The following is a 17,963-nucleotide window of genomic DNA, read 5'->3' as shown; positions in this document are numbered from 1 at the left end:
ACTGAAAACAGGGTTGAGTACTGGCAAACCTTGGTTTATTTATTTATTTATATTATTTATTTATTAAATTTATATCCTACTCTTCCTCCCAGGAGGAGTCTAAGGTGGCATGGTTCAAATGTTTCTGAAATGTTTTTCTTAGATACGGCCTAATATATTTAATGTGGCTTGAGTGAATCTTGACTATTACTGACAGCTTTCCCGTCTCCCCCACAGGTAAAGGTTTCAACAGCTGACAAACAATAGCACATCACAGCTCCCATTCACTAGGAAATAAGTCCCACTGAACCCAGTGAGACATACTTCTAACTCCAATAGGTTTAGGACTGGGCTGTAAAATTCTTGTTAGCAACTAACTGTGGCCTTATTTAAGTTGGGACAGGGGTAGAGGGTCAGCAACATTGGGACTGTCCTCATATTCACCCCCTTGCCAGCAAAAGGCTCTTGAGACTACAACATTATACTCATTTGCCTGGAAGTGAGCTCCGTTGAACTCAATGAGACTTACTTCTGACTAGACAATTTTATTTTATTTAATTATTTATTAGACTGTTATACCGCCCGACTAGCAATAGCTCTCTGGGCGGTGAACACAAGAAATACAATAAAATCACATAGTATAGACTTCCGGGAAGGGTGACTTCGCTTCTGCCTGCTTTTGAGACGGGCTCCCGCCTCAGAAGAAGCTTATCCAGATATAAATCAGTCAGAACATTTTTTTTTTGACTGATGAAATTTCTCCCGGGCAGGGAGAAACGTAGAGATCAACCTCAAAAGCCTGTTTTTGTTAGGAGGACTGGATTTCATTAATTTATGAGAAAAGGTCCAGCCAGCAATGCCGGACGGACTTCCGAACAAGCTCTATCTGATTAATGCGATACGTTTATCTTTTCTTCAAAGAGAAAACGGACTAACAGGCAAGCACCCTTCTTTCTATTATTTTTTTTACTTGGTTTAAATTGTTGCAGCAAAAAGAGATTTGTCAAATGAATCAGCTTTAAAGAACTTCTGGGTGAGCTATAACTCTTCTCTGTTATTCACGAAATTAACAGCTTATCTCTGTTTCTATTGCAAAAAGCTGTCCTGGAAGTGCATTCTAAAGATATAAACAGAAGAGGGATTTCTATTCCGAGGAACATTATATTGTCTGGGACTATTCTCTTTTTGGTCTATTTTATTTGACGAATCTGCTTCTTCACGACGCCACTAACTGTTTTGATGCTGGGAACTAAATTTGTTTTGTATTCTTGAACATAGAGAGATAAGGCAGGCTGCTCTGTTTATACTGTGATGTCATCAAGCCTGGAATATTAACCCAATTGTTGCTGAAATAAGAAGTGGTTCTTCTTTATTTTTGTTTTGTTTTGTTTTCGTGGTTTTAAAAATGGCAATCAAGAAAGTGGCTGAGAATCTGGAAGTAATTATGTTTCAGAAAATAATGGATGAGATTGAGATAACGAAACAAACCCTGCGACAGGGCAGTAAGGAGCTGAAAATTGAACTGAGCAAAATGACGCAGGAGCTTAAAGAAACAGGGGATCCTGTGAGAGAGGAGAATGAGATCAGAGATGAGAAAAGAAAAAATAAAGGGAAGATACAAGCCCTGGAGATTGGAACAAATGTGGAATTGGAAAAAGATCTGGAGTTTATGGATATTAGAAATAAAATCTACTGTTTGGAATTTAATGTTATCTCTGAAGAAATTAATGAAGATATTAGAGATAAAGTTATCAATGGCTTGGATAATCTTCTGGACTGGAATGACGTGATGGAGCTTGATATAGAGAAAATCTATGGAATTAACTGCAGCCATGTGACAATGGAAAAACTCTCAAGAGATGAGCCAGTGCATTTTGTAAAAAAGAAGAACACAGATATGACTTTACAACAATATTTCAGCAACTTATTCAGAATTGATGGCAAGAAAATATTTGGGATAGAGGAAATTCCCATCAGACTCTTATTATATGACTATGGCTATGACAGCAAGATTATTATGGAATACTGATAATGGAAGATTGGACACTGAAATTACTGGACTTAACAGGACTATTGAAGATGGAAGATGGAATTAATATGGATAATGGAATAATGGCTATTGAAATTATTGGACCTAACAGATTTTGATGAGATGGATTAATCGATATGTTTATTTGGACTATGGTTATGACAATAAGATGATTATTATTATTAACGAGATGGATTAATCGACATGTTTATTTGGAGAAAAATTGATAGATATATTTCTTAAAGAATTGAAACCTCTCTGACTTTTTGTGGAAAGAATAAAGTAATGTTTATGAGATTTGATGATTAATTAAGATAACTACTGGAGGAAAGTGATTTTATAATATAATTTAAGAGACAGGATTGTTATATATTGTAGACCTATAACTGATTTGATCTGCGACAAATGGGAAGTCAACATTTTATTTTTTTGTTTAATCATTTTTGTTTTGTTTTGTTTTTTGTCTTTGAATGTTTTATGATTTTGTTTTGTATGTTTTATGAAAATTTGAATAAAAATTATTGTAAAAAAAAAATAAAATCACATAGTATAATACAACAAAAACATATAAAAATAAAACAATCTAAAATCAATCACAGCAGATTTTAAAATTAAGTTAACTTAAATTAATATGCTTTGGAAAAGAGGAAGGTTTTAACTTGGCGCCGAAAGGATAACAATGTCGGCGCCAAGCGCACCTCCTCGGGTATAGTATAGGATTGCACTGTTAGCCCCTTCTGTCCCACTGAACAGTAACAGAAACTTGAGCAGAGCCCTTCCTTTAGGCCAGTGCTGTAGCCAGGATGGGGCAAATGGGTGCACTGTCCCCCAAGCCCCCCAAAAGTCTGCTCACTCAAGACTTTCCCTGACTGAGGGTGGATTTTTCATAACAATCACCCTATAATTACTTAAGTGATCTTGGGGAGAAATCAGCCTATATAGCCCATGACTCTTGGAAGAGTTAAATATTAGAACTTTGTATTATGGACTAGAGTTAGACTCCACCCCTTGGACTTTCCTTTGCTCCGCTTACTGTTTCACTTGTGTTCTCTACCCAGCCAACAATAAAGAAACATGTTTATCTACAGCAAGAAATAAGAGTTTGTTTATTCTGCAGTTATTTTGATGAGTGAAGCAGGATGCTTATTGCTAAAGGGTGAACTAAAGAGACAATTTAAAGTGATCTGAAAAAATATCTACCCTAAGTTACCCTGTACTCTTTTAAAGCACTCACTATACTCACAATCATAGCGGCTATTTTTTCTTCTTTTTCTTGAGTACTTGATGGCAAAGGATGAAAACAACCCTAGAGGAATAGAAACACTGCTGTGCACACTACAGTTAGCTAGCTGGCTGGCTGGCCACCTAGACTGTAACTCAGGCCTAATTTCTGATTTTCCTATTAAGTGCAGCTCAGCATGAGGCCTTTTCAATATTTCTGGGCTGTAAAATCAACCTAGCAACCAGTAAAAAAAGATCCAGTTGCTTTCCACTACTAATTTCCCATCGCTTTATATAGCAACCAGTTAAAAAGTTTTCCCTTGATTGTTCAACAGAAAGGAAAATCTAAAGGTCAGAAACAAGACTAGGAGGAGGAGCCCTCAAGGAGAAGTTAACAAACACACTCTGAAGTATTTATTTTATTTCTGTCCTTCCCTAAACTTAGACTACAACTTTAGGGAAGGACAGAAATAAAATAAACACGCTTGTTTTTTGGGTGGAACCTAAAATGGAAATGCCTAATCCATCATCAAAGCCAAGCATAGGAGCTTACTGTCATTACCAAAGTAGTTCAGTTTATGAAGAATCAGAACACAGGGACAGACCACAGAGGACTGTAGCTATAGGCAAAGTCAAGTTCTTGAGTATGCCATTCTTTGGGATCTCTTTATTCATTTATTTATTTTATTTATTTATTAGATTTATTAGTCGCCCATCTGGCTGGTTGTCCAGCCACTCTGGGCGACGTACCATAAAAGGGTGAGACAATTCAACAGATTAAACGTCACTCATGCAAGTTAACACAGTCTCTGCATGGAGGAGAAATGTGGGGGAGGATCACCACTATATGCCTCCCCCTCCCCAAATGCCTCAACTAGAAATGTGGCAGCCCCACCTAACAAAGAAGGCTGCCTACAGGGCTGCTCCAGGCATGTCATATGTCTGTGTCCTGGCTCATGCATGGAAATTAGCAGGACAGGTACATAAAAGGAGAACTCTGCCAAGGCCATCTGTTGTTGTTCACACTAAGATAATTTTAAAAGGACCCTTTGCCTGTGTCTCAGGTTGGGAGACAGTAGCTGTGGTTCACATAGCTTTGTTTGTGTGTGACTGTGCATGCTTAGGATGAGAGAAAAAGGACATCTTCAGGAATTTGGCCCTTGAGCCTTTAGTCACCTATCTGTATTTTAAGACAATCAGAAAAAAGACAAATGAGATTTTTGATTTAAATATAACCCAAAACTTATAACAGAACACCCCAGAATGCTGCACTAACATATCTGCCTGTAACATTCATGCAAATGTTGGAGATTTTGTTCAAAAATTTGTTCTATAATTTAATGCTGGAGTGGCTTTTGGTATATCTTATCTTTAGAGGAGCATCTGTTGCTCAGTGGTAGCTCAACTTGGGGAAAGGATGTTAGCTCAGTGTATGCATGCAAATCCTTGGCATCTTAAGGGAGCAGGTCTGAAACCCCGAAGAGCCTTCGACTGAGCTATTGGATCTATGGCCTGACTCAGTATAAAGCAGATTCTTACGTTCTAAATCTAAGCACACACTTGCTGAGTCAGCAAATTTCAGGATTAGGCTATTACAACCTTTAAATATAGCTGAAGAAAATGTCCTAGAAATCTCAAACCCGTTTTTAGTATGTGTGTGTTGTTAAACAACCCACACCATTTTAAAAAAATTGCAAGCTAAGTATCAGAGAGTCATGTGGCCTTAAAGACTAACACAGATGTATTTTGGCATAAGCTTTTGTGAACTAGATGCATGAAGAGTTACATTGTCTTGAGTTGAGCAGTGTTTCCCACATTTCCCCCCCCAGGGACCACCTGAAAATTGCTGCGGGTCTTGGTGGATCACTTCATGATTTTTCTGCCTGTTGTGATTGCATTGGGCTGTGCTAGATGCTGTATGATTTTAATGGTATTTTTTATTGTATTTTATGTACTGTACTGTTATACAGCCACAAAAGTGGCTGTATACTATAGTCAACATGGATTTTTCGCCTTCTGCAATGTCACATTGAAAATACTCCCATGCAATTCTGATGCTTCCCATAAGCTCATTTCAAAACAAAACCTTACAAAACTTATAGTCCTGAACTCAGAAATGCTTGTTTTAACAACCCTCTCAATTTTCATGGTGATACACAAAACAGTAAGAGAGAATCGAGAATTCAAAATGTAACAAGAGAGAGGGGTAAAAACAGACCCCTTTTGAACTTTTTTCTGCCAGACTTCTCCTAATTTGTTGAAATTCATTAAAAATCAGCCACTTCACTGAGTACCTGTAATCCTATTACAGACCTTGCCCCATACTCTGACCTTCACCTTCTGCAGTTTAAAAGTTAAAAAAAATGCTTGGCTGATCTATAATTAATTTAAGAAATTTAGCATTGAACTGAATGATAGTGTCAGACATGCTCAGTAAGAACCAACTGTCAGTATTCTAAAAGCCAGACTCACAGCTGCTGGGCTTGCCTAATCAGGGGGCCACACCCACACCAGACCTTTATTTCACTTTAGACAGTCATGGCTTCCCCCAAAGAATCCTGGGAAGTGTAGTTTGTGAAGGGTGCTGAGAGGAGACTCTTAAGAGCTCCAGTGGCCAGAGTGATTTAACAGTCAGCTGCTCTGATTGTAGCTCTGTGAGGGGAATAGAGTATCTCCTAGTAACTCTCAGCATCCTTCACTAACTACATTTTCCAGGATTCTTTGGGAGAAACTATGATTGTGTAAAGTGAAATAAACATCTGGTGTGGATGTGGCCAGGGACAGCTTTGGTTTAAATTCTGGTGGGAAGCTACATGTGCCTGCTATAGAATAAAAATGTAGGTGAAACCCTAAAAAAGATAGTTGATATAGTTCAGATAGTCACTTTAAATATGTTTGATTTACTTTGCAATTTTAGTGAAGTTTCCTATAGTAAATCATTTTCTTTTGCTTCTGTTACTGTGAATATGTGAAGTACAGCAACACTTTGCAACACTAAAAAAATGCACCAAAAACCATTGTGGAATAATGGCACTGACCTTTCTGCAGAATAGTTTCCAATGGACATGAGGAGTGTCTCAGTTTGCACAAGATAAAACAGTGGGAGGTGAAATATATTCTAGGAAAATTCTAGGTGTACTCCATTAACCATGCCCACCTTTCCTTAAGTGGAGTAGTTTAAGCATAGTAGGCTGAAAACATGTACCTTGTGTAGGCCAAGTTTGTTTTTTCCAACAGGTAGAGTCATTGCTTAAGTAGCAACATACCGTAATCAGTCTGATTTTACATCAAACTGCAGTTTCAGATTCAAATGTTAATGCGCCCAAAATAGAAATAGAGCATAACTTATAATTTGAAACACAAAAGGCTGTCTTCACCATCATATGACATTGACCAATAAAAAGACTTTGAAATTAATAAAAATAAATTTGACACAGATTTCTAGGATTAATAATGACATAAATATAATTTCCTAGGTTAGATTCTCTGTAGAAAGAACAGTAACAGAAAAAAAGCAAAGTAAGAAGAACACCAAGAAACATACAAAAATATAATTCTCCATCTTTGGAGATGGCAGGTGTTGCCACCACTCACCATATGCTCAGAGGCACATGTCACCAAATTCTTCCAAGCTACCCAGGAAGTGGATTGGACTGTGAAAGACCAACCCAAATCGTGTTTGCATTTTTACAAATTTGTAGGGCAGTACAATATCTCAGAGAGGAGGCCAGGTCTCCTGCTCCCCTGGTTCATTCACTATAGCTGCCCAATTTCCCTACTTTTTAAAGTTTGATAGAAATATTTGTTGGCTACGTTCTTAAACCCCAAGGGTTTTTGCCTATTAGTGAATTTTATTTTACTCTTATATAGAATTCAAACTGTAATACAATAACATACAATATAAGAAATAAAAGAAGCAATAAAAATACAATTAAAAATCAATATGAATATTCAATGTGATGGATGTGCTGTCTCCCATCGTCAACCACAAATACACAGACACACCATGGACTACCTGAATGAAGCTCATGGACCACATTTTGGAAACCCCTGGAATATGCCTTAAGACATCTTATCCTATTTTATCACTGTACAAAATCTTGCCTACATCTCAATATAGAACTTTTAATGGAGCTTGATACTTCACCTTATAGCCACAGAGACAATAAAGTTTTTCAGATCTTCTGATGACAAATATTTCTGTCTTTCTTCATCTGAAAATTCTCGTGGATAATATTGTGTCGTTGCATTTTTGGGGTAGGTCCTAAGGCAAGTGAAATACACTGTTCAGAAATATTTGGGAGGAAAAAGGAAGTGAATTCATAACACTGAGGCACAGCTAGTGAAACATGAGATGGTGGTTCCTCCTGTAGTAAGATCTGTGTGTGTCATTCCCCAGCATTTCTATATTCCCACTCCACAACATTACCTGATACTGGTGGGGGTGAGAAAACACACAGGTAAGTCTGACTACATCTGTAGGTGGTGGCAGAGAAAAGGATCAGGCTTGGTGGACCACCGATGGACTAAACAGTATGGGGAGGGGAGGAGAACTCATTTTTAGCACCAGTATTGTCTCTAGGTGCTTCCCAAAACAAAATGTTATTTGCTAATAAGTTGGTTTAAGTCTAACTTTGTTAGGAAGGAGTGTATGATGTACATCATTCCAGGACAGAGTCAGAAGACACATGATGGACATGCCTGGGCATGAACCCAGGGCATTGTCTGAAGTTGCATGATATGGCAACCTTGCTAAAGCTAAGCAGGTCTAAGTCTGGTCAGTCACTGGAAGAGAGGCCACCTATATACATTGCCTTGAGGCCCATCAGGGAAGAAAGGCGTATCACACTGGTCTGCTTTGAAAGTAAATTTAAAATGGTGGAAAGTGCATGGTTCCAGGTTACCCCCAAATCAATTGACAGAAAATAATTCGGCCCTAAATTAATGGGAACATAATTTCTTTTTTTAATTGTTTAAAATTGATTTTTATAGTCTTACCATTTTGTCTGAGTTCCTGTCTCATTTTCTATTGGAACAACCTGTGTACCAACATTTTTCTCAAGCTGCCGAATGGTAAAGTTCTTGTCATGATAAGTCGTACATTCCACATAGCCATGCTTAGCATCAGTCGTAGCATTTCTGTTGTGAAATTTTATCCGAGCCCCAAATTCTTTGTGTTGCCGAGAAATCTTATATTTAATCTGCAATTTCAGCCAAAAATAGAAGAGTTTCTTGGAACAGGGTCAGTTCCAGGTGATATGGCTTGATTATAGTTGTGACCTGTACTTTTAGGTTATTTATTTTTATTTATTTATTTTTAAATAATCTAATTGTATATTTTTGACAGTGCATTGTCTTGAGTTTATGGAACAAGGGCAACCCGGAAATTTTTTAAAATAAATAATTATAGATCTTTAAGGTCTCTAATGGCACCTGTATGTAATCTAGTTCACTTAAAAATACTCATCATTTTCCAAGAACAATTGAACTCTTAGATCATATGTGATGTGATAAATGAGCCTTATACCAACAAGGGATCTTGGAATGTTTGTTTTTGATGTGATCTGCACACTTCTGTAATATGCATTTACTTTTGCAGTATGTATAAATTTAACTGCAAAAGAGGGAAAAACTATCTCCTGCATTGTATTTCTAGTCCTCCCACCATGACATTGACTTGCTTAAGTAACAGAGCAATCCCATGCACATATACTCAGAAGTTAAGTCCCATTGTATTTAATACTGCATACTCCCAGGTAACTGTGCAAACGACTGAATGTGGTACTTTATTGGTTTTGTATTTTAAACAAACATCCATCCCATAATGGTATGTAGGCTGACTCAAAAAGTCAGTTTAAAATTAAGTTTAAAATTATCAGTAAGGAGAAGGGGGATGAATGGGGTTGGAAATGAATAAATAAATATGGATGAGCCTAGGGTGGATGGGAATGGACATAGGTTGATTTCAGTTATCTTGGAATGTGTTTGTTATGAGGCCAGTTTGTTGGTGGGTCTTCAGTATTCTGACCAAACATACATATCTGGAGTCTCTCTTCTGTGGAACATTTCATGGGTTACCACCTCATTTTTCTCTGATGAAAACCCACCCTTTGGCAAAGGCTATCAGAAACTTTATAAGGATTGGGCTCATTTTGCTAGATGCTTTCTAATTCCACTCCTTATCCAGCTTTTGAAATCTGAAAGATTTGCAGCCAAAGACTGGGCAACCAAAGGAAATTCACCTAGGATCCCACATTTTATTACTTCAAAAACATAATTATCTTCAATATTGATATTTAATGTAGACATATAAGATGCTGTTAGCAGGACTGAATTATATGCCAAGGAGTTCTGACCTTCCTTGTTGATTCCTTAACTGATTCTTCTTCAATTTCCTTTTCACTTCCAAGTGAGACCCAAGGTTTACGTACAGGGGGCTTATAAACATATTCTTCTTGGACGCCCTCTTTAACCTCCCCTTCCTCTTCCTCTGGCTCTGGAGGCTATCAGGGGAAATATTTGTAAAGGTGAACATATAATAAATACAATGCAAATAAAGGTAAATGCAATATTCAGAAAAATGACTTACATTTAAAATGCTTTCCTTGGCCTCTTCAGTCGCAATAAGATAAAAGATCTGCCCGTATTTTAATTCTCTGTCAAACACTATCAGAAGTTCTTCCCCAGGATAATCCTGTATGAATACCAACAATTGAGTCGTTTTAAGCAGAACTGCATCCAGCTGTAATTGACATCTCTTTTATATGGATGTTTCCAGGGATTTGTCCCCTACATTTTATTTATTTATTTATAACTATATTTATATACCACTATTTTATTTAAAAACATTTACAAGTAAAAAAAAATTCCGTAAAAACCATTAAAATACAGTAAAAACAAAGATCAACTATTACAAAAAGACATCTTTTTAATTGCCTGTATAAGCATGGCAGAAGAGAAAGGTTTTCAGCTGTGCTTAAAAGTTAAAACAGAAGACACCTGCTGAATCTCTGTTGGCAGAGCATTCCAGGGAACTGGGCTGACGACACTGAGACTTGATTTTGTGTGGATGAAAAATTGCCTTGCCAACTCGGGGGACGATCAAAGCCGCTCCTGCAGATGATCTCAGTGATCCAGCTGGGATATAAGAGTACAGGCAGCCCTAAGATACCCTGGACCTAAATTGTTTAGGGCTTTTTAAATTAATATAAGGACCTTGAACTTAGTTTGGTAGTGAATGGGCAACCGGTGCAGATGTCCAGTTTTTCTGTCTAGCACTGGCTGCTTCAGAGGAGCAACCTCCCTTAAGCTTCTTCTTGTAATACTCTCTGCCCCCTTCCCCCAAATGCCAGGGCCAACTGACTTTTTTCTAGGGGTACTTCCAGACTGTTCCTATTTTTTAGGGGGATTCAACCATGTCCCTGTTTCTGAGGTGGATTCAGTCATGAACTGGCAGATTCAGCTTGCACAATTACAGTTGATTCATCTGCTTCCCACAAAGATGAGACTTTTTGTGATTTGGAAAGTGATGGGAAAATTGCACTGGAAAGTGTGGGTTGATACTTTCTTGACACACCATCCTGTAACTTCCCCACAAACAAATCAGGATGAATGCTTGCTAACTAACCAATGTTGTCTAGCTTCTCTCCAAACAAATCAGGATGCATACTAAATAAACAGGTCATCTGGAACTGCCTTAGGTCACACAACTGCTTATCCCACACCATATAACGGGGCTGGCCAAGCTTTTGGGGCCTGGGCACATTTGCAAACCAGAGAAGCTGTTGTGGGCACCACACACACCCTGAAACCAAGCACACACCACAATATATTCTCTTGGCTACAAAAGGATCCTTCTTTCTAGCGTAATTTCAGTGAAGGAAAAGGTGGGGGAGAGGATCTTGGCACCAGGAAAGTCCTGGCACATGTGCGCCTGCAGGCACCACATTGGCAACTCCTGCTGTGTACTGTCAACCAGAGTTGGGATACTTCAGAAAGGCAGGCATGCAGCTGAAGTTTTCCCCAGATTGTCCTCACCACCAAACCCCACTGACCCCCTGCCTCTAATGCCCTACTTTGGAAAACTCTACAGAAGATTTTGATTTTTTTTTTAATTGTCTGGAAAGCAAAGAAGGCACAGAAGTGCATAGTCTTATCCAGTGTTTTGGTGAAAAAATGACATAAAAGTGCCATGGGTGCCAGCACAAAATGGTTGCCATAGGGAGCAAAAAAAGAGGTGACAGTAAGTACTGTTGCAAAAAACACCAACAATACCTGGTCTTATCATATCAATGGAAAACAACAATTAGATATAAGAATATGATTAATAGACATTAAAACAAATCAAAGACCCTGAGGTATTAGGGATGCATAAGCTAGATAGTAAATGTCACATACAGTTGTATCAATAAAATTATGATCAAATATATCCATAAAGATACATGCAGGCCAGCTGATGGAAACATTTTGCACAATATGTTCAGACGTTGCCCTTTGTAAATAAATGAATGAATTAGCCTTTGAAATTTGAAGAGTATAATCTATAATCAATGGCTTCCATTTTAGAAAAAATCTAACATTTTCCTCTCAGAAAAAAATTCCCCACATGTAATTGAGATAGACTGTCTCATCAGCAGTACATAAAATACCTCATCCTTGTCAGCACTTTTAACAGAAAGGCTTCAAATGCCACTAAAAGCCTGATATCATGCAACCCAAGTGAAATAAAGTTAAGTGATCAGTGCACCACGTTCTAACACAAGCCCTGTACACAACATGCCCTAAAAGGGCAACTCAACTCACTATGACAATTTTTTTGATTGGGTGGAAGTCAGAAATTGCAGCTCTTGTCTTCATATCATTAATGATGTCCTCTTTGTTCACAAGTTTGTAAGGATTTTCAACTGTGACATCTATATCAGTGCGGCAATTAAATATTTCCTGAGTTTTTTCAGTGAGGACCAAGGGAAAGATTTCTGGGTGGCCTGAAAAAATAAAAAACGATTAAAAAAAAGACTCATAGTATTTCAAGTACAAATTGTCACACACAGTCTGAAATGTTGCAGTGCCTTTCTGAACAGATGTAACTGGAGTCTTTCAGTATCCTTACACCTATTACTAAAATTAAGTAACAAGATATTTTTCCACAGTATTACCTCATTACTTCTCTTGCCGTATACTCTTTCAATATTTGATGTATGCTGCCTAAAATTAAACCCCTTTCAAGTGGTAGCAAGAGCGAAGTCACAACCAGTCTACTGAGAATGCAAAGTAAGAATAACAAGCGATTCAATAAGGCTCGATCAAAAGAAACACTTCTTGCCACATGCAACAGAAAAACTCTATACTCTGATTAGAATCTTGTCAGTTTTGGTTTCTGTTTCTCATTTTTCCAGTTTGTTCATGTCTCCACATTTTCAGATCAGTTTGCAATTTATTTTTTAAAAAAGTCTTCATGACCATTCATTAGTAAATTTCTCCCAATATAAACATTTCTGTATGCAATTTTGCCCAATATACACCTTTTGAATATAACACATTTTTGTATTTTACTTTCACAAATATATGCATTTTATGCACATTTTACCCTAGCATATGCATTTTTCTGAAATGGGTAAATTTGGAAGGATGGCTGTGTTTCAGTTCATAAATTGTTTTGGAAAATATGAATTGAACTGAATTAAATCCCCACCCCACCCCTAGTTCTGATGGAATTATTTGACAGATAGCTATATGTCAGGCAAAGAGATTATGGACTTCAGTGGGATTGAACTACAATTCTTTTATGACAATTCCTGGAGTTTGTGGTAAACTGGTATGGGTAGCCAAGGATATATGTGGCCCAACCTGAAATCTGGCAAGTAGTGGCAACAATTAAGTTTTCAAACTATAGACTGGATAAAAAAAAATTCACTCTGTTTAATGGAAAAGAAGTTCATCCTGTTAATGGAAAACTTTGGATCCAATCCTATATTTGTACCATCACAGTCAAAGCTATAGTTGCTGGGTATGTGGGATGGGACTTTCACAATTCTGGTGCCCAGTTTGCATAACTCCTTACTCTGTGTGCATTTGGCCCCATCTCTACTGCCTGGTTAAAATAGTACTGTTTCATTGTGGTTCATACACAAGGTGATGTTAACTTTTGCTATTGATTTTGAGGTTTGGTCCTGCACACTGTTTTTTCTGCTGCTGATCTAAGCTGTTAGACGGAGTTTATATTATTATTATTTGTTCTATTATTGTGAGCTGCTTGATAAAAGGGGGATCCCAGGGAATGCAGTAATTATCGAACTATTGCCTTAATATCCCATGCAAGTAAAGTAATGCTCAAGATTCTACAACAGAGGCTCTTATCATATATGGAGCGAAAAATGCCAAACGTCCAAGCTGGATTTAGAAAGGGAAGAGGCACCAGAGATCATATCGCAAACATACGTTGGATAATGGAACGGAGCGAGGAATTTCAGAAGAAATCACCCTGTGCTTTATAGACTACAACAAAGCCTTTGACTGTGTAGATCATGAAAAACTATGGAATGCTTTAAAAGAAATGGGGGTGGCACAGCATCTGATTTTCCTGATGCGCAACCTATACTCTGGCCAAGAGGCTACTGTAAGGACAGAATATGGAGAAACCGATTGGTTCCCCATCGGAAAGGGTGTGACACAGAGGTGTATTTTATCACTCTGTTTGTTTAATCTGTACGCAGAACATATCATATGGAAAGCAGGATTGGACCAAGATGAATGAAGTGTGAAAATTGGAGGGAGAAACAACAATAATTTAAGATATGCAGACGATACCATACTCTTAGCAGAAACCAGTAATTATTTGAAATGAATGCTGATGAAAGTTAAAGAGGAAAGCACAAAAGCAGGACTACAGCTGAACGTCAAAAAGACTAAAGTAATGGTAACAGAAGATTTATGTAACTTTACAGTTGACAATGAGGACATTGAACTTGTCAAGGATTATCAATACCTCGGCACACTCATTAACCAAAATGGAGACAATAGTCAAGAAATCAGAAGAAGGCTAGGACTGGGAGGGCAGCTGTGAGAGAACTAGAAAAGGTCCTCAAATGCAATGATGTATCACTGAACACCAAAGTCAAGACCATTCAGACCATGGTATTCCCGATCTCTATGTGTGGATGTGAAAGTTGGACAGTGAAAAAGGCGGATAAGAGAAAAATCAACATTTGAAATGTGGTGCTGGAGGAGAGCTTTGCGCATACCATGGACTGTGAAAAAGACAAATAATTGGGTGTCAGAACAAATTAAACCAGAACTGTCACTAGAAGCTAAAATGATGAAACTGAGGTTATCATACTTTGGACACATAATGAGAAGACATGATTCACTAGAAAAGACAATAATGCTGGGAAAAACAGCAGGGAGTAGAAAAAGAGGAAGGCCAAACAAGAGATGGACTGATTCCATACAGGAAGCCACAGACCTGAACTTACAAGATCTGAACAGGGTGGTTCGTGACAGATGCTATTGGAGGTCACTGATTCATAGGGTCGCCATGAGTCATGATCGACTTGAAGGCACATAACAACAAATTCAGAATCAGCCCCCGTTTATTCTGTTAAGCTCTGTGAAATGTCTATTCATTTTAGTAGATATTTTGTAGGAGAACCTTTTGAGAGATTGTGCCCATTATCAGGGGATCCATGGCAAACTGAAAGTGGTTTTCCATATGTATGCAGAAGAGTATATAGAAAATTTACGAGAACTCTTGATGTGGGGATAAATATGTGAGATGCACACATGGCGTATCCTCCTTATTCATACGGTCTAGAAGCATGTCAAAATGTCTCATGGCATGAGTTGCTTCCTCTTTTACTGTTTACATGTAATGTCCAAGGCAGAAGTAACATTTTACTTGGGAAAGATTCCAGCTAGAGGGATGTTCTGTAGAACATGTTGCTCTGTTACATTGGTTCTAAAATTGCCAAGCACTCCAGTCTAGTATCATGCATGCACTAAATGTTCATCATAGAGCTCCTGTGCATGCTGGTTTCCGCTTTCATCATATGCAAAACAAATATGAGATTGGCTTCCTCTAATGCAGTGAATGGGTCATTCATTGTGGATAAATTATGGATGAAAAAGTTCAATGGCTCAGGGTGGCAGACTTTTTAAAAATGATTTTTATTACATTTTTATAACAACAGAAATAGGGTTTTGTTGTCATCTGCCTTCATAACAGAGGAAAGAGAAAAATACATTTATACATTTCAGAGGCATCTTAAAACAATTTTCTGGCCCAGCAAATCAAATGGACAGGACAATTATAAATTAAACAACCTCCACATCTTCCCCTTCCATGGAAAGAACAGGAAGAAACTATATATATATAAGAGGAAATGACAAAAATACAGAGGACAACTTCAAATAAATATAAATCCTGATAATCCAGTTACTGCATTGGATCACATGAAAGTCAGAATTAATTTTGAAAGCAATTTAAAAGTTTCCTTATGCATTCCATATTTGGGCATATTTAGATGGGGGATCATGACCATGCTCTTGTTGATTAATATATGTTAATATATGTTGATTAATATGTTACCAAACTTGTCTTTTTTGTAAATTGGTGGCAGACATTTATGTTAGCAAAGATGACAAGGGCAGTTACGGCTTTTATAAAGCTGAATGAAATCTAAATGTGAGAATATTGGTCAGCTTTAGGTACACATGCTTTGGGAAAGTCTTCACTCGCTTAATTCTTTTTTAGAACTGAGAAAATGATAAATCCTATTTAAATCCCTCTCATCCAGAAATCTAAATCCCTCAGCAAATGTCTCTCACTTAATATGTTACATTTAATAAATCCTACATTTATCCCTTGAGCGCTGTCATTTCTGGTCCTTCACTGCACCTGCTCAACTACAGCTATTCATTAACATCTACAAAAGGATGAGAGATGCCTGGCATGGCACTTTGGCAACAGGACTCCCAGAGATGAAGAGAAAGTAACTTGAAAATATTTTTGGTTGAGGCAGAACATACCTACAAACCTATTGCCAGCTACTCATAGGAACATAGGAAACTGCCTTATAGTTAGCCAGACCATTGGTCCATCTAGCTTAGTATTGTCCACACTGATAGGCAGCAGCAGGGCCAGTGCCAGGCATGACTGGGCCCTTGGACGCCAGCCTGCTCTGGGTCCCCTGCTCCCAGCCGCCCCCCCCGACTATGCAGGACCACTCCACCTACCTCTTCTCTCTGTTTGTGAATGCCCTGCGTGCTGGGTGCACAGGTTGCTGCCATCAACCAAGATGGCAGTGGAGGCTTCTCTAAGGGGCTGATACCCCCACTGCCATCTTAGTGGATGACACTTATGTGCACTACACTGTGTGCATGCACATGCCTGCCATCAATCAAGATGGTGGTAGGGGCATCAGCCCCTTAGAGAAGCCTCTGCTGCCATCTTGGTTGATGGCAGCTGCACGCACAGTGCACAGGGCATTCACAGAAAGGAAGGAGAAGTAGGTGGAGCGGGCGGGTGCTGTGGATGCTTTGGCGCTGGCCCTGGGCAGGAGCTCTCCTGGCTTTCAGACAAGTTTCTGCCAAGGATTGAACCTGGGACCTTCTACATGTAAACCAGATGTTCTACCAACGAGCTATGGCCCTTCCCCACAAATTCTGATTTTCTGCTAATGTGGCCAGTTTAAGGATTAAGCCAAAATATTTATTTATTATTGCATTTATACTCCACCATACCTCCAAGGAGTGCAAGGTGGTACATATGGTTCTCCCCTCCCCCCATTTTATCCTCACAACAATCCTGTGAGGTAGGTTAGGCTGAGATACAGTGACTAGCCCAAGTCACCCAGTGAGCTTCATAACCAAGTGAAGATTTGAACCTGGGTCTCATGGGTCCTAGTCCAACACTCTAACCACCACACCATGCATACAGAATACTAAATGACTTATGAGATTCCCTGTATTCTCTCTTCCCCATCCCATAACTTAGTATTTATGAATCCCAGGTAATTCATCTGCTCCCCTTTTCTATAACTTCCAGAATGCATGCCTATTTTGTTTTACTTGCCCCATAGTTAAATAATAGAAATTGCAGCTACCGAACAGAAATTTGTCTTTTTTCTTTCACAGCTATCCTCATGGCCTTAATGATTCTGCATACTGTATATTCTTCAAAAAAAATTTCTAGGTAGAACTTACCCATGCTTGCCATAGATAAATCAAGCTCCTCATCTTTTTTAGCTGAAATGAGATAAAGTAGTCTTAGCATAAGAACATAAAAAGAGCACCACTGAATCAGACCTAAGGTCCATCTTAGCCACCATGCTCAACAGTGCCCAGCCAGGCACTTTTGCAGCCCAAGCATGAAATAACTAACCATTATCTGCCATTATTTGCTCTGGCATCTAGTATTCAGACGTTATACTGAATTATACAATCTGAATTTGCTTGTTTTCCTTTTCCTTCCCATCCCCTTTTCCTCTTGCATCATGTCTTTTAGATTGTAAACTTGTAGATTGTTTTTAATCTGTGTGCAGTACATTTTAGGTGTAAGAACAAGAAGAACAACTCAACCTGGAGGTTCCATGTAACTATCAGGACTAGTAGCCACTGATAAGAATTATACTTCAAGTTCATGAATTTGTTGAATCCCATTTTAAAGCCATCTAAAGTAAAGGCCATCACCACACCCCACAGCCTCAAATTTCATAATATAACTGCTAAATTAAATGTG

The 17,963-nt window shown here is 38.3% G+C and overlaps 1 protein-coding gene across 5 annotated transcripts in view; it reads right to left on the bottom strand.

Annotated features, from left to right (window-relative positions):
* The window catches only part of DNAI3 (dynein axonemal intermediate chain 3), a 63,758-nt gene that overhangs the window by 27,146 nt on the left and 18,649 nt on the right, over nucleotides 1–17,963 (bottom strand). For all 5 annotated transcript variants that reach the window (XM_061633520.1, XM_061633525.1, XM_061633521.1 and 2 more), the window contains 6 exons: nucleotides 17,429–17,470; nucleotides 12,032–12,213; nucleotides 9,819–9,923; nucleotides 9,586–9,732; nucleotides 8,228–8,430; nucleotides 7,377–7,493 (listed from right to left, as the gene is read on the bottom strand). In XM_061633520.1, coding sequence (XP_061489504.1) covers nucleotides 7,377–7,493; nucleotides 8,228–8,430; nucleotides 9,586–9,732; nucleotides 9,819–9,923; nucleotides 12,032–12,213; nucleotides 17,429–17,470 — 796 coding nt within the window. The remainder of the gene's footprint in view (nucleotides 1–7,376; nucleotides 7,494–8,227; nucleotides 8,431–9,585; nucleotides 9,733–9,818; nucleotides 9,924–12,031; nucleotides 12,214–17,428; nucleotides 17,471–17,963) is intronic.

Source organism: Rhineura floridana, chromosome 6 (genome assembly GCF_030035675.1).
Source record: "Rhineura floridana isolate rRhiFlo1 chromosome 6, rRhiFlo1.hap2, whole genome shotgun sequence".
NCBI lineage: Eukaryota > Metazoa > Chordata > Lepidosauria > Squamata > Rhineuridae > Rhineura > Rhineura floridana.
This window is presented reverse-complemented; position numbering and strand designations above follow the sequence as displayed.